This window comes from Bufo gargarizans, chromosome 7 (assembly GCF_014858855.1).
Source record: "Bufo gargarizans isolate SCDJY-AF-19 chromosome 7, ASM1485885v1, whole genome shotgun sequence".
In the NCBI taxonomy this organism is placed as follows: Eukaryota; Metazoa; Chordata; class Amphibia; order Anura; family Bufonidae; genus Bufo; species Bufo gargarizans.
Genome location: NC_058086.1, coordinates 107,476,315 through 107,502,963, shown reverse-complemented (window position 1 = coordinate 107,502,963; position 26,649 = coordinate 107,476,315). Strand labels below are relative to the sequence as shown.

General features: G+C 44.1%; 1 protein-coding gene across 4 annotated transcripts in view; it reads left to right on the top strand.

Moving 5' to 3' along the window:
* SELL (selectin L) overlaps positions 1-26,649 on the top strand; it is a 982,371-nt gene that overhangs the window by 547,619 nt on the left and 408,103 nt on the right. For all 4 annotated transcript variants that reach the window (XM_044300881.1, XM_044300880.1, XM_044300879.1 and 1 more), the window contains exon 6: positions 192-377. In XM_044300881.1, coding sequence (XP_044156816.1) covers positions 192-377 — 186 coding nt within the window. The remainder of the gene's footprint in view (positions 1-191; positions 378-26,649) is intronic.

The following is a 26,649-nucleotide window of genomic DNA, read 5'->3' as shown; positions in this document are numbered from 1 at the left end:
AAGGGGTGGCGATTGCAGGAGTGATGGGCTAAGGTAAGAGTTTACTATTATCCATTTACTATTTTTAAAGCAAAATAGTTGACTTTTACTTGAAAAAAATTATTTTGACCTTACTTTTTATATGATGACTATACTGTAAGTAGCAAAATAATAGCTATTGGTCCAACATATAATTTTTTTTTTTTATGCAGCTGTTACGTGCGATGCACTCAGTCCTCCTCAGCATGGATCATTTACATGCAATCATCCATGGGCTGTTAATAGCTTTGGCTCCACTTGTGAATTCACTTGCTCAGAAGGATGGAAAATAAAGGGATCTATTAAAACAACATGTGGCTCTATAGGCCAATGGACAGAAGACCTGCCCGAATGTGAAGGTATATTGAAGTTTATTTTTGTATACAGAAGGTCAAAAATCCTTGGTTCAAACACTATTAAAGTGATTTTATAAGCCGTGTCCCGGGATGGGCTCCCCAAGATACAGCAAAGTCACAGACGAGAAAAGCGACACAAACTCCAGCTTTTAGTAACTAATAATACTTTACTAAACATTAACAACCAATATAACAATGTAGGAATACACAAAGTAATATTTCCCCACCCTTGACGCCCGTCCTAGTCCGGCTAGCCCACCCTAACTCAGTGGTGTGCACAGCAGAGCCTAAAAAGTCAATACTGTGGCGTGGAATAGAAAGCTATGGGATCTCGGAACGTCGGGGACAGCAGAAGCCGCCCAGCGAAGTGAATATTGATGAGCTGGGCGGCGCTTCAAAACAGCAGTTGGAGCGAGGTTGGCTGGGCGCAAGTGAAGCTGAAACGCCGCCCCTTGGGCAGAAAGAAGACAATTCTATTAGGTTATAAAACATGAGTTTACTATATTTATATGGTGGACAGGGGGTATACTTATATGATTTTAATACACATTAGAAGACATGTGCAGTCATATATATAGCTAAATATGTTTATTGGGCCTGTCAGTGTCCCTTTAAGCTGAAAAGATGATTTCCCTTTTTCTCTCACACTCCTCATATCCTAACATCTGCAGAAATCCAAATTGGAAGGGTAAGTAACTTTTCTATACAATTTATATGCCCTCCATGGGACCTCCACTATTATGGGTGTGGGTGCCAATGCAAAGTTTGCCTTTAAACATTTTCTTGCTAATGCCACAGCTAGTACACTATTTTATGCTACTCTAGTAGTTATTAGAATGTAACATACAGTATTTACTTGACTTCAGATTATATTTATTTCTGTTTTAGCTGTTACATGTGGGGCCCTCAATTTTCCTCAGCACGGATCACTTACATGCATTCATCCATGGGCTGAGAATAGCTTTGGCTCCACTTGTCAATACACTTGCACAGAAGGCTGGACTTTAACCGCCTCCGGACCGCCTAACGCAGATGTGCGGTCCGGAGGCGGCAGCGCTGCGCACAGTCGCGCATATACGCGTCATCTCGCGAGACGCAAGATGACGCACTTAGCAATGATCGTGGCTGGCAGGTTGCTGATTTTTAAAAAATCCAATCAGAGTGCCAGATAGCAGATCATAATTGTAAATATAATCTGTTATATGGCTGCCTGCTCCTCTGCTAGTTCTTTTCGTCGGTTGGATCCAGCAGAGGAGCAGGCTTCACAGTGAGTACACCAAACATCACACTTTAGCCCCAGATCACCCCCCTGCACCCCAATTAACCCTTTGATCACCCCTTTGATCGCCCCTGTCAATCACAGTGAAAGGAAAAAAGTGATCAGTGCAAACTGTCACTTTTTTTTTCACTGGTATTGACCGTTAGGTTTTAGGTATAGTTTAGGCCCCTTGGTTAGGTAGTTTAGGGATCAGTTAGCGCCCAGCCCACCGCACCGCAGTCCGTTATTCGCTGATTAGCGTACCGCTAATCAGCATTTGTACTTTTATAGTATCTGCAAGTGATCAAAACTGATCACGGTCAGATCTATAATTGTATTAGTGTCCCTTTAGTTCGCCCTCCACCCAAAACGCAGTGTTTGCCCGATCAGGCCTGATCGGTCGCCCACACGTGCGTTCACCCACGCCCGCCCCACCGCAGTGACAAAAAAAAATTTGGGGGATCACTGCACAATCACTTTACACGCACTGCGGCGATAAAAAAATCAGTTTTGATATTTTTTATCAACCGCAGCGGCCTCCGGTACTTCGCTAGCCTCCCCTTTGTAAGACAGGCTTGCTTTTTTTTCTTGGGTAGTCTCAGGGAATACCCCTAAATTTAGTTGCCCAAAATGTCAAACAGGGGGTATTCTTCTGAAGAGGCCTACAGGCTTCTGATCCAGTCGGATGAGGAATGGGAACCCTCATCTGATGAATCCAGCGGGTCAGAATACGAACCTGTAGAAAGCAGTGGCTCTCTGACCCAAAGTTCGGACGAGGAGGCTGAGGTCCCTGATACCACCAGGCGTACCCGGCCCCGTGTCGCTAGACCGCAGGTTGCGCAGGATCCGCTTCAAGAGCAGCAGAGTGGGGCTGGCGCTGTCGGATTACGTGGTGAGGCATACACCAGCAGCCCAGCCCTCCCTGGACCTAGTACCAGCACTGCCGTAGAACATGGTGAAGTAGCGAGCACCAGAAGGGCAGTTGAAGCTGGTACGGTGGCACGTGCAGTAGTGACCCCGTCGCAGCCACCGCAAAGACGTGCCCGTAGAGCCCCTAGAGTCCCTGAGGTGCTGGCAAACCCTGATTGGCAGTCCCCAACTTCAGCCGCACCTGTAGTTTTCCCTTTCACCGCCCAGTCTGGAGTTCGGGTTGAGACAGCTCAGATCGGTTCGGCCCTGGGATTTTTTTAGCTGTTCTTGACTGCGGAGCTCTTAGACTTAGTTGTGGCAGCAACAAATCGGTATGCCACACAATTTATAACCGCTAACCCGGGAAGCTTTTATGCCCAGCCTTTCCGGTGGAAACCAGTCCAAGTTTCCGAAATTAAAACTTTTCTGGGCCTCCTCCTCAACATGGGTCTAACTAAAAAGCATGAATTGCGGTCATATTGGTCCACGAACCCAATTCATCACATGCCCATGTTCTCTGCTGCTATGTCCAGGACACGTTTTGAGGCCATCCTGCGTTTCCTGCACTTTAGTGACAACACCGCCTCCCGTCCCAGAGGCCACCCTGCTTTTGACCGGCTCCACAAAATTCGGCCCCTCATAGACCATTTCAACCTGAAATTTGCAGATTTGTATACCCCAGAGCAAAACATCTGCGTAGACGAGTCCCTGATACATTTTACCGGGCGCCTTGGCTTCAAACAATACATCCCAAGCAAGCGCGCCCGGTATGGGGTCAAATTGTATAAGCTCTGTGAAAGGGCCACAGGCTATACCCACAAATTTCGGATCTATGAGGGAAAAGATCAGACCCTGGAGCCGGTCGGTTGCCCTGACTACCTGGGGAGCAGTGGGAAGACAGTTTGGGACTTGGTGTCACCCTTATTCGGCAAGGGGTACCATCTTTATGTGGACAATTTTTACACAAGTGTGGCCCTCTCTAGGCATTTGTTTCTAGAACGGATTGGCGCCTGTGGCACCACGCGAACTAGTCGCGCGGGCTTCCCCCAACGGCTCGTTACCACCCGTCTTGCAAGGGGGCAGAGGGCCGCACTGTGTAACGAAGAACTGCTCGCGGTGAAATGGAGAGACAAGCGTGACGTTTACATGCTCTCCTCCATTCACGCAGACACGACAATACAAATTGAGCGAGCAACCCGTGTCATTGAAAAGCCCCTCTCAGTCCACGACTATAATTTGCTCATGGGAGGGGTGGACTTCAATGACCAGATGTTGTCTCCGTATTTAGTTTCCCGCAGAACCAGACGCTGGTATAAGAAGGTGTCTGTATATTTGATTCAATTGGCTCTGTATAATAGTTTTGTTCTCTACAGTAAGGCTGGGAGAACTGGATCCTTCCTCAAATTTCAGGAAGAGATCATCGAGAACCTCCTGTACCCAGGAGGTTCCGTGGCCCCATCCACCAGTGTAGTTAGCCGTCTACACGAGCGACATTTCCCCAATGTCGTTCCTGGTACCTCAACCCAACAGTCACCCCGAAAAAGATGTCGTGTCTGTAGCAGGAGTGGAATAAGGCGTGACACCCGCTATTTCTGTCCTGACTGTCCTGACTGTCCTGACCACCCTGCCCTATGCTTTGGAGAGTGTTTCCGGAAGTACCACTCACAGGTACACTATTAGCATAGGGATCATCTCACCAGGACAGGCACACAGGGCTATTAGGGCCCATTCACTCACACAGCTGCTGCAAACGTCTCCTTTCACCTGGGACAAAGTGCATAACGCACTTCGCCACATCTTTGGGCGATTTGCGCTTTGCACATTGACCCATGGGGAAGGAGAGGTTTGTTCTATAAAGGTAAAAAAACAAAAAAACAAAAAAACACCAGTAAGCAAAAAGGTTAATGTTCAGTTAAAAAAGTTAAAGTTTATATGTTCTGTTGCAAAGTTCATAAAATTATTGCGTTGCGGCCTGGTTTTTCCTTTTTTTTTTTTTTTCTTTTTTTACCTTCCAGGTGGACCAACCGATCGACTAGCTGCAGCACCGATGAGCATTCTGACAGAAGCATTGCGCTGCTGTCAGATTACACGCAAGTCGGTGTATGCGGCGCTGCAAGACGAGATTTCTACTGCCGAAGCATACGAGCTGAGGAGGAGGCGGCGTTCCTATGCTTTGGCAAACACTTTGTATGTAAAAAAAAAAAATATCCCGGCAATGATTTATTCATCCACATCGATTGATGTGAATGGAGAAATCTGGTTTGCCAGGGCATACGAGCTAAGTGGGTATGGATGTTGGGCGGAGCTCCTATGTCCTGGCAGACGCCTTTCCCCTCCTTTTTTTTTTGGGCAGAGGTTTTTTCATCCACATTGATCGATGTGAATGAAGAAATCTGTGCCGTTCATTTTTTTCTTTCAGCCCAGAGGCTGAACGGAAAAAAAAATCTCATTACCTGTATGCTCAATATAAGGAGAATAGCAGAAACTCCTAATGCTGGCCATACATGTAATGATTGCGGAGACCCTCAAATGCCAGGGCAGTACAAACACCCCACAACTGACCCCATTTCGGAAAGAAGACACCCCAAGGTATTTGCTGAGGTGCATATTGAGTCCATGAAAGATTTAAATTTTTGTCCCAAGTTAGCGGAAAGTGAGACTTTGTGAGAAAAAAAATAATAATAATCAATTTTTTTTTTTTTTCGATGAACTTGCCAGGCCCCTCATTGGATACCTTGGGGTGTCTTCTTTCCAAAGTGGGGTCACATGTGGGGTATTTATACTGCCCTGGCTTTTTAGGGGCCCTAAAGTGTGAGAAGAAGTCTGGGATCCAAATGTCTAAAAATGCCCTCCTAAAAGGAATTTGGGCACCTTTGCACATCTAGGCTGCAAAAAAGTGTCACACATCTGGTATCGCCGTACTCAGGAGAAGTTGGGGAATGTGTTTTGGGGTGTCATTTTACATATACCATGCTGAGTGAGATAAATATCTTGGTCAAATGCCAACTTTGTATAAAAAAATTGGAAAAGTTGTCTTTTGCCAGGATATTTCTCTCACCCAGCATGGGTATATGTAAAATGACACCCGAAAACACATTCCCCAACTTCTACTGAGTACGTCGATACCAGATGTGTGACATTTTTTTGCTGCCTAGGTGGGCAAAGGGGCACATATTCCAAAGTGCACCTATCAGATTTCGCAGGCCATTTTTTACACATTTTGATTGCAAAGTACTTCTCACACATATGGGCCCCTAAATTGCCAGGGCAGTATAACTACGCCACAAGTGACCCCATTTTGGAAAGAAGACACCCCAAGGTATTCCGTGAGGGGCATGGCGAGTTCCTAGAATTTTTTATTTTTTGTCGCAAGTTAGTGGAATATGAGACTTTGTAAGGAAAAAAAGAGAAAAAAAAAATCATAATTTTCTGCTAACTTGTGACAAAAAAAATAATTCTAGGAACTCGCCATGCCCCTCACGGAATACCTTGGGGTGTCTTCTTTCCAAAATGGGGTCACTTGTGGCGTAGTTATACTGCCCTGGCAATTTAGGGGACCATATGTGTGAGAAGTACTTTGCAATCAAAATGTGTAAAAAATGACCGGTGAAATCCGAAAGGTGCACTTTGGAATATGTGCCCCTTTGCCCACCTTGGCAGCAAAAAAGTGTCACACGTCTGGTATTGCCGTACTCAGGAGAAGTTGGGAAATGTGTTTTGGGGTGTCATTTTACATATACCCATGCTGGGTGAGAAAAATATCTTGGTCAAATGCCAACATTGTATAAAAAAATGGGAAAAGTTGTCTTTTGCCAAGATATTTCTCTCACCCAGCATGGGTATATGTAAAATGACACCCCAAAACACATTCCCCAACTTCTTCTGAGTACGGCGATACCAGATGTATCACACTTTTTTGCAGCCTAGGTGGGCAAAGGGACCCACATTCCAAAGTGCACCTTTCGGATTTCACCGGTCATTTTTTACAGATTTTGATTGCAAAGTACTTCTCACACATATGGGCCCCTAAATTGCCAGGGCAGTATAACTACGCCACAAGTGACCCCATTTTGGAAAGAAGACACCCCAAGGTATTCTGTGTGGGGCATGGTGAGTTCCTAGAATTTTTTATTTTTTGTCGCAAGTTAGTGGAATATGAGACTTTGTAAGAAAAAAAAGAAAAAATAATCATCATTTTCCGCTAACTTGTGACAAAAAATAAAAAGTGCTATGAACTCACTATGCCCATCAGCGAATACCTTAGGGTGTCTACTTTCCGAAATGGGGTCATTTGTGGGGTTTTTCTACTGTTTGGGCATTGTAGAACCTCAGGAATCATGACAGGTGCTCAGAAAGTCCGAGCTGTTTCAAAAAGCAGAAATTCACATTTTTGTACCATAGTGTGTAAACGCTATAACTTTTACCCAAACCATTTTTTTTTTTGCCCAAACATTTTTTTTTATCAAAGACATGTAGAACAATAAATTTGGCAAAAAAATTATATATGGATGTCGTTTTTTTTGCACAATTTTACAGCTGAAAGTGAAAAATGTCATTTTTTTTCAAAAAAATAATTACATTTTGATTAATAACAAAAAAAGTAAAAATGCCAGCAGCAATGAAATACCACCAAATGAAAGCTCTATTAGTGAGAAGAAAAGGAGGTAAAATTAATTTGGGTGGTAAGTTGCATGACCGAGCGATAAACGGTTAAAGTAGTGTAGTGCAGAAGTGTAAAAAGTGCTCTGGTCATGAAGGGGGTTTCAGCTAGCGGGGTTGAAGTGGTTAAAGAGATCCAATAAAACAGTATGTCACTCTACAGGTCAATGGACAGAAGACACTCCCAAATGTAGAGGTACATTCTAAAGTCTATGTCTATATTCACAGATGGAAAGTAAGGATGAGCAAATTAATTCGTTAGGAACCAGGTTCATTACGAATAAAATAAAATAAAATGTCAAACAAACCTGAAGTTAAGTTTGCTTCAGACTAATTGAGTAAAACGGCACACAAAACCATTTTACTGCATATGCAGGCAAAACCATGAGGGAGGAAGAAGATGTATGCTGACCCTGGTAGCAAGTGTGTGTGTGTGGGAGGGGGGGGGGGGGCGGGCATTCATGGGATTATAATACCCTCCTCCTGTGACATTGCCAGAAGCACATGGAGAAGCTGATACCTCCTCTTTCTGTGTCTTTGCCTAAGGTATGGCGCCTCCACCTTAGATCCATTTTTTGCTGCCCTCAGTCACCATAGTGATCATGCTATTATAAGCCTTATATTTTGACTTTGGTGCAGAGAAGGGAATACAGGATAAAGTCACCCTTCCGTTTGCGGGCATTTCATTACACAATGGTGGGACCTCAGAGTAAAGACACCTCCATGCTTTCCTCGTACTTGAGCTCAAAAGAAAGCCAGTAATGATTGCTTAGTGCAGACAGTTGGTTCACTGGGTATACCGAGAGGGAAACTGTTAATTAAGACACCCTACTTATGCGGGCAGGAATCTTAGGGTAGTCGTTATGTGTTTGTCTTTGTATGTCTTTATGTGTATTTCATGCAGCACTTTGTACTAAATTGGGTACCCCAGAGCTTGTTCCTCTCCTCCTAAGCATAAGCCGAGGGCGGCTTAACTCAAAATAAGGGGGAAGTAACACCCCAGAGTTGTGTTATTACAAGTCTCTACACCGCTACTATCTTCTAAGAGCCTGTATATTGTCATCAGTTGAAATTTATATTATGTCTTCACAAATGTGCATGTAAAACCATGTTAAATATAATTGTTCCTTGTAGTTTTCCAGGTTCACCAGCAGGTGGCAGCAATGCATTGGTAAGGTACTAGATACAGTTTAGTTTATTGAGGCTGGAATGGATTATTCCACCTTGTCTCCCACTCTGTGGAGGTGTGGACTGTTCCCACATTCTGCAGCATGGGTGGAGAAGGAAGTTAGAGTCAGTGTAGCCTTCTCCCTGCTTGGGGAAGGCTGCGTGATAGTGCAACACGCCAGACCTGCAGGGTATGACGAAGTGAGGTCACGGTTATGGGCAATCGAGGGTACTCACTATATTGGATGAACCCTGGGCAGGCGCGTGGCAGTGAAGGAGAGGTGGACACAGTTCCTCTGGGGCACGCTCTGTAGATAGGGACCAGGCCGGATGGTATTTGAGGTGCCCTGGATGTTACAGGTATTTTGTGTGCCTGGGGCAAGGTCCCTGTGGTATTCGTGACGCCAGTGCCTTTGGACGTTGATGGTTGGAAAGATAACGGTACACAAGTATGCAGTGAACCAAACGGAAACTTTACTGGACAATCCAACTTTGTACAGCAGGGAGTAGTATAGTCTTCAGATTACAGTTCCACAAAAAGGGGCTTATTCACAAGTATGGCAGGCAATAGACATGCAAGTTACACTGAGGGTAAATTCCACAAGCACTCAGCAGCAGGTTGTACTTTTACACTGTCCTTTATAGAACTCCTACTCTGGCTTGATAATTCCCAAGGCCCGGATGCCTAAAAGGGTGGCTTATATCCTTGGTTACCTCCTTCCTCAGGTATTATACAGCTTGCAATGGTTCCTAAGTTCCTCTGCCTATCAGGGGCACGTGGCTTACCCTGGGACGCCTCCTCCTATCAGGTGGATAACTGTCGGTTTCTCCCAGGAGGTTGAATCCTGCAACTGGGGTATCTCTTCAGAGCTAACTTAGGCTCTCTTGTTCTTCAGGCAGACTGGAGCTTCTCAACAGCCTCCTGGACATCACTAGCAGCCAGGGCTATCCAGCTGCATGTCAGGAGCAGGCTTACTGGCCTCTGTCTTCTCAGACTCCTGACTCTGCACTTCCTCTCCCTGTCTGGGCCTGGACATTTATACTAGGGGCTCCCTATCTCCCTCTAGTGTCTGGGATGTCTAACTACACCCAACTAGGCCTGCTGCTGCATTAGACAGGGGTACATTGCATATAACAACACATTAAAACATACATTAAATGCAGAATAAAATATGACATTTCTGTTCCTTGTGAGTAAGAGTAATGCGCACACCAATTGACCCTTGTGTAGTGCCCACCCATACCTAGTGGGACACTACAATAGCGGTAAGGATATCCCCTGCATAGGGAAGACAGCAAGGATCTTGTCTCAGCTGAGACCTGATCACATTCCCAGTCTGAGCCCCTTCAGCCTCAGCTGACTGAAAAAAACTTCAGACAACCTCCAGAGTTCCAAGAAGAAAGCATCCCTGATAAATCATCTGAGAGATAAGTCCCGAGACCTAGGTGAAGCCATTCCTCCTCAGCTAGTCTATCCCCACAAAGCAGAAGTTATAGAAAAGCACAGAAGATTAGTTCCTGCCACAATTACAGAGCTACTAAGCAGATTAATTATCCTGCAAGCTTACATTTAAAGTGCAGAAGTATTTATTCCTGCCAATATTTGCTAAAACCTGCTGGGACCAGAGATCAAAGCTGTATACTGCTTGGATACAAGTTATCTTCTGTAAAGAAACGTTTGAACTTCATCTAAAGGTCTGGACATAATTTCTGCTGCAAAATTCCTCTATTACTCCTACTATTACTACACTTAAATGTATTACAAGTGAGCCAGGAGTCCAGCCGTACCCAGGTAGGAGACACCGTTGACACAATTATCACCACCCTATAGAGACATTATAGGCCATTACACCACTCTGGCATTCCTAATCTGGGACGTGCATTATAACATCTTAAGAGGGGCCCTGGGATAGTACCCTGTGCACCCTGCAATTGGCATCACGAAAAGTGTTGAGCGAACTCGAACTGTAAAGTTTGGGTTCATACTGAACCTTAGGATTTTTGGACCCCGGACCCGAACATTTCAGTAACAGTTCGGGTTCGGGTTTGGTGTTCGGCCCTTTCTTGGTGCTTTTTGAAAGGCTGCAGAGCAGCCAATCAACAAGTGTTTAACTGTCTGACCTTAGAAGCCATCACAGCCATGCCTACTAATGGCATGGCTGTGATTGGCCAGTGTAGCATGTGACCCAGCCTCTATATAAGCTGGAGTCACGTAGCGCTGCACATCACTCTGCTGTGCTTAGTGTAGGGAGAGGATAGGACTAAATCTTTGCTCAAAACCTGAATCTAACTGAGCGATCTACATACATTGTGTTTTGTGGGTGCAGGGCACCATTTTTTTTATCCTGTTCTGAGCCCAGTGACCGAAAAAAAAAAAGAATATTTTAAGTCAGTTAGGAGGGCGGCGGCGACGGCCATTTTATGCAAGCTCAGTGCATTAGCACTGCATCTGAGCTTTTGGGACATTGAAAAGCACAATTTTTTGGGGCAATTTACCACATCTGGTGCATTTGCAGGCTTAGTCAGTGTGCAATTTAAGCTAGAAATACAGCCATCATTTTCTGGGTTTTTAAAACCCCACTTTTTTGCCAGAAAAACACAATTTTCCTGATCTGCAAGTGTTAAATTCAAGTTTAATATATACAGCTTTCATATTCTGTTACCAAACAAAAACACTTTTTTGGGCAATATACAACATCTGGATTAGTCAGAGTACAATTTAAGCTAGAAATACAGCCATCATTTTCTGGGTTTTTAAAAACACACTTTTTTTAAAAAAACACAATTTTTCTGATCTGCAAGTGCTAAATTCAAGTTTAATATACAGTATAGCATATTTTACGCCCTATAAGACGCAGCGTGAGTCACTACATCACGCGCCTGCGCCGCCCACTTTATGAATGAAGCAGGCAGCGTGGGCGCATGACGTAGTGACTCACGCTGCCAGTGCCATCCTCCCGGCCTGCCTCCTCCCTCCTCTCTGCTACCGAGTGCTTGTACTTGTAAGTATACAGGTGCTGATTACCAAATTATATACATAACAATTAATTATTAAAGATACGATAATATACAGTGAGCGGGGCCCATGTAGTAGAATACAGTCACTGCACGGGCCCCTCTGTCATTATAAAAGCAGATGCGACCCCCACCCCCTGTATTGAGGGTCATTCATTACAGGGACACTGTTATGGAGGGGATCTGTGGGTGACACATAGCATAAGATGCTATATATGTGTCATCCACAGATCCCCCCATAACTGTCATACACAAATCCCCATAACAGTGCCATCCAGAGACCCCAATAAGAGCCACCCACAGATCCCCCATAAGTGTCACCCACAGATCCACCATAAGGGTCACCCACAGATCCCCCATAAGTGTCACCCACAGATCCCCCATAAGTGTCACCTACAGATCCCCCATAACAGTGTGTCACCCACAGATCCCCCATAACAGTGCGTCACCCACACAATTAGTTCAAAATCCACCAAAAGCATACCTTTTGGTTCAAAATATATTTTTTCTTATTTTCCTCCTCAAAAACCGAGGTGCGTCTTATGGGCCGGTGTGTCTTATAGGGCGAAAAATACGGTACAACTTTCATATTCTGTTACCAAAAAAACATGTTTTTGTCAATATACAACATCTGGATTAGTCAGTGTGCAATTTAAGCTAGAAATACAGCCACCATTTTCTTGGTTTTTAACCCCTTCCCAACCGCAATCCGTATACAGGGAGTGCAGAATTATTAGGCAAGTTGTATTTTTGAGGATTAGTTTTATTATTGAACAACAACCATGTTCTCAATGAACCCAAAAAACTCATTAATATCAAAGCTGAATATTTTTGGAAGTAGTTTTTAGTTTGTTTTTAGTTTTAGCTATTTTAGGGGGATATCTGTGTGTGCAGGTGACTATTACTGTGCATAATTATTAGGCAACTTAACAAAAAACAAATATATACCCATTTCAATTATTTATTTTTACCAGTGAAACCAATATAGCATCTCAACATTCACAAATATACATTTCTGACATTCAAAAACAAAACAAAAACAAATCCGTGACCAATATAGCCACCTTTCTTTGCAAGGACACTCAAAAGCCTGCCATCCATGGATTCTGTCAGTGTTTTGATCTGTTCATCATCAACATTGCGTGCAGCAGCAACCACAGCCTCCCAGACACTGTTCAGAGAGGTGTACTGTTTTCCCTCCTTGTAAATCTCACATTTGATGATGGACCACAGGTTCTCAATGGGGTTCAGATCAGGTGAACAAGGAGGCCATGTCATTAGATTTTCTTCTTTTATACCCTTTCTTGCCAGCCACGTTGTGGAGTACTTGGACGCGTGTGATGGAGCATTGTCCTGCATGAAAATCATGTTTTTCTTACCTTGCAGACTTCTTCCTGTACCACTGCTTGAAGAAGGTGTCTTCCAGAAACTGGCAGTAGGACTGGGAGTTGAGCTTGACTCCATCCTCAACCCAAAAAGGCCCCACAAGCTCATCTTTGATGATACCAGCCCAAACCAGTACTCCACCTCCACCTTGCTGGCGTCTGAGTCGGACAGGAGCTCTCTGCCCTTTACTAATCCAGCCATCTGGCCCATCAAGACTCACTCTCATTTCATCAGTCCATAAAACCTTAGAAAATTCAGTCTTGAGATATTTCTTGGCCCAGTCTTGACGTTTAAGCTTGTGTGTCTTGTTCAGTGGTGGTCGTCTTTCAGCCTTTCTTACCTTGGCCATGTCTCTGAGTATTGCACACCTTGTGCTTTTGGGCACTCCAGTGATGTTGCAGCTCTGAAATATGGCCAAACTGGTGGCAAGTGGCGTCTTGGCAGCTGCACGCTTGACTTTTCTCAGTTCATGGGCAGTTATTTTGCGCCTTGGTTTTTCCACACGCTTCTTGCGACCCTGTTGACTATTTTGAATGAAACGCTTGATTGTTCGATGATCACGCTTCAGAAGCTTTGCAATTTTAAGAGTGCTGCAGCCCTCTGCAAGATATCTCACTTTTTTTTACTTTTCTGAGCCTATCAAGTCCTTCTTTTGAACCATTTTGCCAAAGGAAAGGAAGTTGCCTAATAATTATGCACACCTGATATAGGGTGTTGATGTCATTAGACCACACCCCTTCTCATTACAGAGATGCACATCACCTAATATGCTTAATTGGTAGTAGGCATAAAGAGGATGATGTGGTCAAAATACTCATTTGCCTAATAATTCTGCACGTAGTGTATATACGTGATAGCTGCACATACCCCGTGCAGCTACCACGTATATAAACGTTCTGGCAGCTCTTTAATCCAAGCACTGCAAAGCGCTTAGTTTAAAGCTTCTGCCCCTGCCCTGCTGCTGTCACGGACAGCATACAGTGCAGTAATGCCGGCGGCAAGGGACCAATCAGAGTGGCCCCTTGCCGACAATCGATCTGATCGGTTAGTCTCTGCAGACTAACCTAATCGGATCGCGGCAGTGAAAAAAATGCAGATCAGAGCATGAAATCAGGTAGGGTCCTCGTAATACCCCCCCAATCTGTGCCCCTCTAAGTCCCCCCTTGTGTCCGCCTGCAGCTCATCTCCTAGAGGCAGCTGCCCTGATGCAGTCCGCCCCCTCCTCGCCCCATGCATTCATTCTCACCAGCCCCTCATGCCCCAGGCTCCCTCAATATTGGCGGCCGTAACCCCTCCTTTCCAGCGCTGCCATCAATTCCCCCGCTTTCCAACGCTGCCCCCGATCCCCCTGCTGTGTGTGATGGCGGTGCCTCCATTACTGAGCCGCCGCCATCAGCAGAGAGTGTCAGCTCAATGCTGACACTCTCCTGTAACCCCATAGATGCCGCGGTTGTGGCATCCATGGGGTTAATAGAGGGAGGGAGCTCCCTCTCTCAACCATCGGGGCTGCAGCGCTGTGATTGCCACACCTGATGGTTGCCATAGCAACCGGACGCTTTGCAAAAGCGTCCGCTGTTGCCACCTACAGGTCATTACAGGGCATCTAATAGTATTATACTTGGCAATGCAAGAGCATTGCAAAGTATAGTACAGCCATCAGCCCCACTGGATCTTCATGATCCAAGAGGGACTTGATTAAAAAGAAAGTGAAAATAATAAAAATGAAAAATAAAAAAATAATAAAAATGTAAATAAAAAAAAGAAATTGCCTTTTCCTATAAAAAAATGGAAAAATAAAATAAAATACACATATTAGGTGTCACCGCGTCCGTAACGACCGTCTCTATAAATATATAACATGATAGATCCTGTCCAATAAACACCATAAAAATAAAATAAATAAAAACTGTGCCAAAAAAGCAATTTTTGTCATCTTACATCACAAAAAGTGCAACAGAAAGCGATCAAAAAGGCTTATGACCACCAAAATAGTACCAATCAAACCGTCACCTCATCCCGCAAAAAATTATACCCTATTTAAGACAGTCGCCTAAAAAATAAAAAGCTATGGCTCTCAGACTATAGAGACACTAAAACATCATTTTTTTGGTTTCAGAAATGCTATTATTGTGTAAAACTTAAATAAATAAGAAAAAGTATACATATTAGGTATTTTCACGTCCGTAACGATCTCACACACCTAACTCCTCAGATGAACGCTGTAAAAATAAATAAATGAAAACTGTTCCAAAACAGCCAATTTTTGGGTCACCTTGCCCCATAAAGTGTAATAATGAATGATCAAAAAATCCTATGTACCCAAAAATGGTACCAATAAAAACCTCAACACCTCTGCAAAAAACTAGCCCCTGCAAAAGACGATCGGCAGAAAAATAAATAACATATGGTGTTCAGAAAACCAATCCAGCACAATCTGCCTTCCAAAAACCGTATGGCATTCCTTTCCTTCTGCACCCTGCTGTGTGCCCGTACAGCAGTTTACGACCACATTTGGGGTGTTAATGCAAACCGCAGAATCAGGGTAATAAATATTGAGTTTTGTTTGGCTGTTAACCCTCAATGTGTTAAAGAAAAAGAAATTATAAAATGGAAAATCTGCCCAAAAAGTGAAATTTAGAAATTTCATCTCCATTTTCCTTTAATTCTTGTGGAACGCCTAAAGGGTTAACAAAGTTTGTAAAATTAGTTTTGAGTAACTTGAGGGGTGTTGTTTCTACAATAGGGTCATTTATGAGGGTTTCCACTATGTAAGCCCCACAAAGTGACTTCAGAACTGAACTGAAAAAGTGGGTTTTGGAAATTTTCTTAAAAATTATAATAATTGCTTCTAAACTTCTAAGCCTTCTAACGTCCTAAAAAAATAAAATGCAAAATGATGCCAACATAAGTAGACATATGAGGAATGTTAAGTAATAAATATTTTATTAGGTATGACTTTCTGTTTTGGAAGCAGAGAAATAGAAATTTGGAAAATTTGGAATTTTTCAAAATGTTTGGTAAATTTGGGATTTTTTCATAAATAAAGATGAAATATATTGAATCAAATATATGACTATCATGAAGTACAATGTGTCACGAGAAAACAATTCAGAATGGCGTGGATAAGTAAAAGTGTTCCAAAGCTATTATCACATAAAGTGACGCATGTCAGATTTGTAAATTTTGACCTGGACACTGGGGCATCAATGACCCTTGGTAATGAAAGGGTTAAAAACATTCTTTTTTTTCCAAAAAACACTATTTTCCTGATCTGCAAGTGTTAAATTCAAGTTTAATATATACAGCTTTCATATTCTGTAACCAAAAAAACACTTTTTTGGCAATATCCAACATCTGGATTAGGCCTCATGCACACGGCAGCTTTTTTTTGCATCTGCAAATTGTGCGTCCGCAAAAGAAAAACGGATGCGGCATCTGTTTTTTTTTTTGGAGGATCCATTTTTTCCCACAGATCTCTTGTAATAAATACCTATCTTTGTCCACAAATGTGAAAAAAGTAGGAAATGCACAATTTTTTTTGCTGAAGGGAAACACGGACAACAGACGCGGAACACAAACGGATGAGCTATCATCATTTTTTTTGCTGACCCATTGAAATGAATGTTATTTGAAATAAAGCCATTTTGGGCACAATTCTTTGATAGCGTCCTAGTGTGGATCAGAGCGTGTGAGATACACCCTTTAAATACAGGAGTTCTATTCAGGTATTTGAAATACAGCCATTTTGGACCAACAAATTATATTGCGGCCCAGTGTGGATCAAGTCGTGTGAGATACACCCTGTATATACAGGGGCAGGGGCGGACTGAGAACCCTCAGGGCCCCTGGGCAAAATAAATCAAGGACCCCCTTCCAGGCCCCACCCATGTCCCACCTCCAGCCACGCCCCTATCCCGCCTCCAGTCATGCCCCTATCCCGCCCCCAGCCACGCACTACACAAAGAACAAAAGTGCAATAATTTATGAATAAGTGCAACATAAATAACAAATGCAAAAACCAAACTGTGCACAATAAATAAATGCACAAACCAAGACAAGTGCATTACAAAATCATAAATAGACAAAATCAGAGCATTACAAATCCTAAAGAGGCAATTACATATAAAAATAACTTCAATGCAAATTCAGTGCAATACAAATAATAAAACAAACAGAAGTGCCATGCAATTTTAGCTACAAATATATAGCATTGGGCCGTCTGCACTACAGTTTAAAAGAGAAGCAGACAGCCGAGTTCAGAAGATGTCTTGCCAAAATGGTCTATGATTTTGTCTTTGTCTCTCTTTATCCTTAAAGAAACATCTTTCTCTATTGCAATTAGCATCAATGTCTCCAGATTTTGCTGAGTAAGCGTTGATCTAAGTCTCGATTTCAGAATTTTCAACTTTGAAAAACACAGTTCACAGGAGCATTGTGTGGTGCTTAGAGTGATCAGGTACTTGTATGCCATATAAAGATTTTCATAGGCCGAAGAGCATAATCTATACTGAAATAACAGCTTAAATGCACAGGATGTGAACTTTTTTCTCAGAAAGCTTACAAACGGATGGTTCAAAGTCAGAGAAGTCAGGCTCTTCTTCTCCAGCAGAGCTCAAGGTTTCATCATCACTGTCAAACAGTCCTCTGGAGAGATTTTTGTAACTTGATGCAAATGAAATCAATTCTTCACGAAGAACAAGGCCATCAATTTCAGGAACAGCTGTAGAAATTACATCAAGCTGTATTTTTTCCGGAGAAGCCAGTATCTCCTCAAACTGGTTTAGGTCAAAACATGCAATCTGCATGTAAAGTTTGCATGGCAAACCTGGTTCTCATACTTTCCAAAACTCTATCACAGATGACATTGTAGCATGAAACTTCAAAGCTGTGTTGTTGATTTGAGGAAAGTACACATCTTGTTGATCTAAGTCCTGTGAAAGATTTACTGATGGCAATGTCCTCTGCAGCTAGTTTATCATTCAAGTGATCAATGAAAATCGTTGCAGATCCATAGACTCCTGAAAAGTCTCTTGAAATTTTCCTAAACGGTTAGTAGCATCCTCAACCATTCGCCATGCCTGCATAATGTCAAGGGCTGGTGACTGCAAGTAATCTGACACTGGAGTAGTAATGTCAAAAATTCTTTTAAATATAAAAGCTGTCAGGATGATTTCAAATTTTCATAGGTTTTCATTTAACTTTAGTGCCTCATGACGAACCGAATTTCTAAAATCAGATTAACTACTTACATGCCTCAGAACAAGGATGAGGTCAGAATATAATTAATCAGAGTGGTTTTCATATGTTCCGCAAAGTTTCCGGAGGGCTCTGGCTTTGCTTGACCACCTTGTAGTGCCAATTTTATCAAGTCTTTTCAGCTTAGCACTTCCAGTCTTGGCTTTCAGTTGGTCTTCCCAAATTTTAATCCTTTTGTAAGACTCGGAGAAGAAGGTGGACAAGTTACCAAGAAGTCCAAACAGACTCACTGCAGGAACACATACACTGCTTGCATCAGATATAACAAGATTTAGGACATGAGCATAGCACCATGTATGAATGTGACTAGGACGCACTTCTTTCATCAACGCTTGCAATCCTGTATATGTGCCACTCATGTTAGCAGCCCCATCAAACGAATCACCAATACACTGCTCCAGATTCAGCCCAATGTCAAACAAAGAATCTCTTAGCAAATCATGTAAACTCTTGCTGCTTGAGTCCTCAACATTCAGAAGGCGTACCAGTCGCTCTTTAGCTGTATCCTCCACAACATATCGCACAACAATGGCACATTGATCATGTGCAGAGACATCTTGAGTAGAATCCATTTGTACGGAAAACATCCCTGCATTGTTAACTTCCTTAACAATATCTTCTTTTATCATATCTCCAATGATTGTGAACAATTTTCCCTGACCTTTTTGAGATGGGTCACGTTTTTTGGCCGCTTCTCTAACTTTTACCAAATGGTCTTTAAGGACTGGGCTATATTCTGCAAGGAGTTTCACAGCTTCCAAGAAGATTCCTCGATTTTCTAGATGGTCATCATCAAAGACATTAGCTGCAGACTCTGAATGGCTGCTTCGGTATGGCAATGCTTGGATTCCAAGAAAAAAAACAATATCAATGATGTTGCTTAGAACAGCACGGTGCTGAAGTACCTGGTTGTGCCTCATAGAAAGCTGGTCAACTGAAAGTTTGTGCTTAACAGATTTGCCTTTAATATTGACCATATAGGCTTCACTAGCAAGTTTGTGGCACTGGGACTGCTCATGCTCTGTGAGTCTTGTTGTAATATGTCTCCAGTCATTACAACCCTGCATCCAATGAGTATGGTGATATTTTTCTGCAGAGTACATAAGGCAAATAGAACAGTGCAGGGTCTTCTTTTTGTCCTTATAAGTAACCCATTTTCTATGATCCTTGTATACCTTTTCTAAAGTAAACAAGGTTTCCATTGAAAGGAATGCCATGAGAAGGCTGATTAGGATGAAATTCCCAGAACATTTCCATGGAGACTCCAGCCTTTCTCAAATCATGCGAATGAAGAAAGAAATCCTCTGGGGAAGGTGATTTTTCACTAAGAGAAGACAATGAACTTTCCTTCCTGGGCATTTTCATAGGAGGTTCTCGCTCTTTGGTCTCCTCTTCATCTAAAAGACATACATTAGATGCTTCTGGAATTTCAGTTTCAGAAACAGAAGTTCCAGTCGCCACTGGCATTCCACCCGCTACATCCTGCTCCAGAACAGTTTTCTTTTGATAAAAATTGTTGATTTTGCTGGTTGACGCTTCAATTTTTTTCTGTTCCTCTTTCTTTACCTTTCTCTTCATTGCACCACTTTTGTGTTTATAACCTTCTGATGAAGACATTGTAGTGCTGAAAATGACGACAACCTGTGTATGTAATGTGTCACAGGGATTAGACATGAGTCTCTTCTATAATTTGTTGGTTAAAGTGAACAACCAAACACATCTAAAAAGAAATGTTTAACAGGTAAACTCAATGATTTGAGTTTGTGTTTTTTTTAAATCTAGATTACAATAATGTTGCATATTCCTTAGTGCCTGAACAGTTTCCCAACAAACACCTGGACAATGTATATCCAGAGTGCACTGAACCACTTAACACTAAGAAAACTGAAGAGGACTAGTGCTCATTCCTGGTGAAGAAAGCTTACAAGTAGGGATGAGCAAACCCGAACTGTATAGTTCGGGTTCGTACCGAATTTTGGGTTGTCCGTGACACGGACCCGAACCCGGACATTTTCGTAAAAGTCCGGGTTCGGGTTCGGTGTTCGTCGCTTTCTTGGCGCTTTTTGAAAGGCTGCAAAGCAGCCAATCAACAAGTCATACTACTTGCCCCAAGAGGCCATCACAGCCATGCCTACTATTGGCATGGCTGTGATTGGCCAGAGCACCATGTGACCAAGCCTCTATTTAAGCTGGAGTCACATAGCGCCGCCCGTCACTCTGCTCTGATCAGCATAGGGAGAGGTTGCGATTGCGACAGTAGGGCGAGATTAGGCTGATTAACTCCTCCAAAGGACTTGAATTGATCGACCTGCAGCTGTGGAACTATTGAGCTGCTGATACTCAATTGCTCACTGTTTTTAGGCTGCCCAGACCGTTTGTCAGTCACTTTTTTCTGGGGTGATCGGCGGCCATTTTGTGTCTTGTGGTGTGCCAGCACAAGCTGCGACCAAGTGCATTTAACCCTTAATGGTGTAGTTGTTTTTTGGCTAATTCCTACATCAGTTTGAAGCTGTCACACAAAGTGCATTTAACCAGCAATAGTCTGGTTATTTTTTGGCCATATACTACATCAGGGGCAAGCTGCGCCTGTCACCAAGTGCATTTAACCCTCAATGGTGTGGTTGTTTTTTGGCGCAATCCTACATCAGGGTGAAGCTGTCACACCAAGTGCATTTAACCAGCAATAGTCTGTTTATCTTTTGGCCATATACTACATCAGGGGCAAGCTGTCACCAAGTGCATTTAACCTTCAATGTTGTGGTTGTTTTTTGGCTAAATCCTACATCGGGGTGAAGCTGTCACACCAAGTGCATTTAACCAGCAATAGTCTGTTTATTTTTTGGCCATATACTACTTTAGGGGCAAGCTGCGCCTGTCACCAAGTGCATTTAACCCTCAGTAGTGTGGTTGGTCAAGCTGTCACACCAAGTGCATTTAACCATCAATAGTGTGGTTATTTTTTGGCCATATCCCAGTCTAATTCTGTCAGTAAACCTATACCTGTCACCCAGCGACTAAATACTAGGCCTCAAATTTATATCCAGCTAAATCTGTCCTTACTGCTGTACTGTTGTGGCTGGTCAAGTTATTTAGTGTCCGTCAAAGCACATTTTTTGTTCTGGGTTGATATACAATTCCCAATTTAGCAACTTCATAATTTAGTGGTTTCTGCTGTATCAGAGCTATTTGAAATCTATCCCTAAAAGGGTATATCATATTCAAGGTGCACATAGGGTCATTCAGAATAACTTCACACACTCGCTACTGTGCATTTCCAAGTCTAATTCTGTCAGTAAACCTATACCTGTCACCCAGCGCCTAAATACTAGGCCTCAAATTTATATCCAGCTAAGGCTACTTTCACACTAGCGTTCGATCTGATCCGTTCTGAACGGATCCGATCATATTAATGCAGATGGAGGCGCCGTTCAGAACGGATCCGTCTGCATTAAAATGGCAAAAAAAAGCTAAGTGTGAAAATAGCCTCGGACGGATCCGTCCAGACTTTCAATGTAAAGTCAATGGGGGACGGATCCGCTTGAAGATTGAGCCATATTGTGGCATTTTCAAACGGATCCGTCCCCATTGACTTACATTGTAAGTCTGGACGGATCCGCACGCCTCCGCACGGCCAGGCGGACAGCTGAACGCTGCAAGCAGCGTTTAGCTGTCCGCCTGTCCGTGCGGAGGCGAGCGGAGCGGAGGCTGAACGCCGCCAGACTGATGCAGTCTGAGCGGATCCGCTCCATTCAGACTGCATCAAGGCTGGACGGCTGCGTTCGGGTCCGCTCGTGAGCCCCTTCAAACGGAGCTCACGAGCGGACACCCGAACGCTAGTGTGAAAGCAGCCTAAATCTGTCCTTACTGCTGTACTGTTGTGGCTGGTCAAGTTATTTAGTGTCCGTCAAAGCACATTTTTTGTTCTGGGTTGATATACAATTCCCAATTTAGCAACTTCATAATTTAGTGGTTTCTGCTGTATCAGAGCTATTTGAAATCTATCCCTAAAAGGGTATATCATATTCAAGGTGCACATAGGGTCATTCAGAATAACTTCACACACCCGCTACTGTGCATTTCCAAGTCTAATTCTGTCAGTAAACCTATACCTGTCACCCAGCGCCTAAATACTAGGCCTCAAATTTATATCCAGCTAAATCTGTCGTTACTGCTGTAGCTGGTCAAGTTATTTAGTGTCCGTCAAAGCACAGTTTTTGTTCTGGGTTGAAATACAATTCCCAATTTAGCAATTTCCTAATTTAGTGGTTTCTGCTGTATCAGGCCTACTTTAAATACATCCCTAAAAGGGTATATCAGAATCAAGGTGCTGATAGGGTCATTCTCAATAACTTCACACACACGCTACTGTGCATATCCCAGTCTAATTCTGTCCGTAAAACGTATACCTGTCACCCAGCGCCTAAATACTAGGCCTCAAATTTATATCCTGCTAAATCTGTGGTTACTGCTGTACTGTTGTGGCTGAACAAGTTATTTAGTGTCCGTCAAAGCACAGTTTTTGTTCTGGGTTGAAATACAATTCCCAATTTAGCAATTTCCTAATTTAGTGGTTTCTGCAGTTTCAGGCCTACTTTAAATACATCCCTAAAAGGGTATATCAGAATCAAGGTGCTGATAGGGTCATTCTCAATAACTTCACACACACGCTACTGTGCATTTCCCAGTCTAATTCTGTCCGTAAAACGTATACCTGTCACCCAGCGCCTAAATACTAGGCCTCAAATTTATATCCTGCTAAATCTGTCATTACTGCTGTACTGTTGTGGCTGGGCAAGTTATTTAGTGTCCGTCAAAGCACATTTTTTGTTCTGGGTTGAAATACAATTCCCAATTTAGCAATTTCCTAATTTAGTGGTTTCTGCTGTATCAGAGCTATTTGAAATCTATCCCTAAAAGGGTATATAATATTTAAGGTGCACATAGGGTCATTCTGAATAACTTCACACACACGCTACTGTGCATTTCCCAGTCTAATTCTGTCCGTAAAACGTATACCTGTCACCCAGCGCCTAAATACTAGGCCTCAAATTTATATCCTGCTAAATCTGTCGTTACTGCTGTACTGTTGTGGCTGGGCAAGTTATTTAGTGTCCATCAAAGCACATTTTTTGTTCTGGGTTGAAATACAATTCCTAATTTAGCAATTTCCTAATTTAGTGGTTTCTGCTGTATCAGGCCTATTTTAAATACATCCCTAAAAGGGTATATCAGAATCAAGGTGCTGATAGGGTCATTCTCAATAACTTCACACACACGCTACTGTGCATATCCCAGTCTAATTCTGTCCGTAAAACGTATACCTGTCACCCAGCGCCTAAATACTAGGCCTCAAATTCATAGTCAGCTAAATCGGTGGTTTCTGCTGTGCCTGTATTAGTGTAAAACGGTACCTAAATAGATAGCCAGATAGTGTTAGGTGAATTTGAATTCAATACATTGGGCCAAATAATATTTTTGTTGTTGTGGTGAACGGTAACAATGAGGAAAACATCTAGTAAGGGACGCGGACGTGGACATGGTCGTGGTGGTGATAGTGGACCCTCTGGTGCTGGGAGAGGACGTGGCCGTTCTGCCACATCCACACGTCCTAGTGTACCAACTACCTCAGGTCCCAGTAGCCGCCAGAATTTACAGCGATATATGGTGTGGCCTAATGCCGTTCTAAGGATGGTAAGGCCTGAGCAGGTACAGGCATTAGTCAATTGGGTGGCCGACAGTGGATCCAGCACGTTCACATTATCTCCCACACAGTCTTCTGCAGAAAGCGCACAGATGGCGCCTGAAAACCAACCCCATCAGTCTGTCACATCACCCCCATGCATATCAGGGAAACTGTCTGAGCCTCAAGTTATGCAGCACTCTCTTATGCTGTTTGAAGACTCTGCTGGCAGGGTTTCCCAAGGGCATCCACCTAGCCCTTCCCCAGCGGTGGAAGACATAGAATGCACTGACGCACAACCACTTATGTTTCCTGATGATGAGGACATGGGAATACCACCTCAGCAAGTCTCTGATGATGACGAAACAGAGGTGCCAAGTGCTGCGTCTTTCTGCAGTGTGCAGACTGAACAAGAGGTCAGGGATCAAGAATGGGTGGAAGACGATGCAGGGGACGATGAGGTCCTAGACCCCACATGAAATGAAGGTCATGCCACTGACTTTCACAGTTCGGAGGAAGAGGCAGTGGTGAGACCGAGCCAACAGCGTAGCAAAAGAGAGAGCAGTGGGCAAAAGCAGAGCACCCGCCGCCAAGAGACTCCGCCTGCTACTGACCGCCGCCATCTGGGACCGAGCACCCCAAAGGCAGCTTCAAGGAGTTTCCTGGCATGGCACTTCTTCAAACAATGTGCTGACGACAAGACCCGAGTGGTTTGCACGCTGTGCCATCAGAGCCTGAAGCGAGGCATTAACGTTCTGAACCTTAGCACAACCTGCATGACCAGGCACCTGCATGCAAAGCATGAACTGCAGTAGGGTAAACACCTTAAAAACAAGGAAGTCACAAACATTTGAGAGAAAGCGTAAATTCCCACCTAGCCACCCTCGATCCCTGGCCCTGAATGCCAGCATTTCTAAACTACTGGCCTATGAAATGCTGTCATTTAGGCTGGTGGACACAGACAGCTTCAAACAGCTCATGTCACTTGCTGTCCCACAGTATGTTGTTCCAAGCCGGCACTACTTCTCCAAGAGAACCGTGCCTTCCCTGCATAACCAAGTACCCGATAAAATCAAGTGTGCACTGCGCAACGCCATCTGTGGCAAGGTCCACCTAACCACAGATATGTGGACCAGTAAGCAGGTCCAGTGACGCTATATCTCCCTAACTGCACACTGGGTAAATGTAGTGGCGGCTGGGCCCCAGGCGGAGAGCTGTTTGGCTCACGTCCTTCCGCCGCCAAGGATCGCAGGGCAACATTCTTTGCCTCCTGTTGCCTCCTCCTCCTACTCTGCTTCCTCCTCCTCTTCTTCCACCTGCTCATCCAGGTGGAACTCCACCTTGCACATGCTGGACAGACTGTGCGAGCAGCAGCAGGCCATAGTGGAGTTTCAGCTGCAGCACGCACGGGTCAGTCGCACTGCGGAACAGCACCACTTCACCACCAATGACTGGGCCTCCATGCGAGACCTGTGTGCCCTGTTGCGCTGTTTCGAGTACTCCACCAACATGATGGCCAGTGGCGATGACGCCGTTATCAGCGTTACAATACCACTTCTATGTCTCCTTGAGAAAGCACTTAGGGCGAAGATGGAAGAGTATGTGGCCCAGGAGGAGGAGGAAGAAGAGTCATTTTTAGCACTTTCAGGCCAGTCTCTTCGAAGTGACTCAGAGGGAGGTTTTTTTGCAACAGCAGAGGCCAGGTACAAATGTGGCCAGCCAGGGCCCACTACTGGAGGATGAGAAGGAGGTGGAGGAGGATGAGGATGAAGCATGGTCACAGCGGGGTGGCACCCAACGCAGCTCGGGCCCATCACTGGTGCGTGGCTGGGGGGAAACGCAGGATGATGACGATACGCCTCCCACAGAGGACACCTTGTCCTTACCTCTGGGCAGCCTGGCACACATGAGCAACTACATGCTGCAGTGCCTGCGCAACGACAGCAGAGTTGCCCACATTTTAACGTGTGCGGACTACTGGGTTGCCACCCTGCTGGATCCACGGTACAAAGACAATGTGCCCACCTTACTTCCTGCACTGGAGCGTTATAGGAAGATGTGCGAGTACAAGCGCACGTTGGTAGACGCGCTACTGAGAGCATTCCCAAATGTCACAGGGGAACAAGTGGAAGCCCAAGGCGAAGGCAGAGGAGGAGCAAGAGGTCGCCAAGGCAGCTGTGTCATGGCCAGCTCCTCTGAGGGCAGGGTTAGCATGGCAGAGATGTGGACAAGTTTTGTCAACACGCCACAGCTAACTGCACCACCACCCAACGTGTTAGCAGGAGGCAACATTTCACTAACATGGTGGAATAGTACGTGTGCACACCCCTCCACGAACTGACTGATGGTTCGGCCCCATTCAACTTCTGGGTCTCTAAATTGTCCACGTGGCCAGAGCTAGCCTTTTATGCCTTGGAGGTGCTGGCCTGCTCGGCGGCCAGCGTTTTGTCTGAACGTGTATTCAGCACGGCAGGGGGCGTCATTACAGACAAACGCAGCCGCCTGTCTACAGCCAATGTGGACAAGCTGACGTTCATAAAAATGAACCAGGCATGGATCCCACAGGACCTGTCCATCCCTTGTGCAGATTAGACATTAACTACCTCCCCTTAACCATATATTATTGTACTCCAGGGCACTTCCTCATTCAATCCTATTTTTATTTTCATTTTACCATTATATTGCGGGGCAACCCAAAGTTGAATGAACCTCTCCTCTGTCTGGGTGCCGGGGCCTAAATATATGACAATGGACTGTTCCAATGTTGGGTGACGTGAAGCATGATTCTCTGCTATGACATGAAGACTGATTCTCTGCTGACATGAAGCCAGATTCTCTGTTATGGGACCTCTCTCCTCTGCCTGGCGGCCGGGGCCTAAATTTATGACAATGGACTGTTACAGTGGTGGGTGACGTGAAGCCTGATTCTCTGCTATGACATGAAG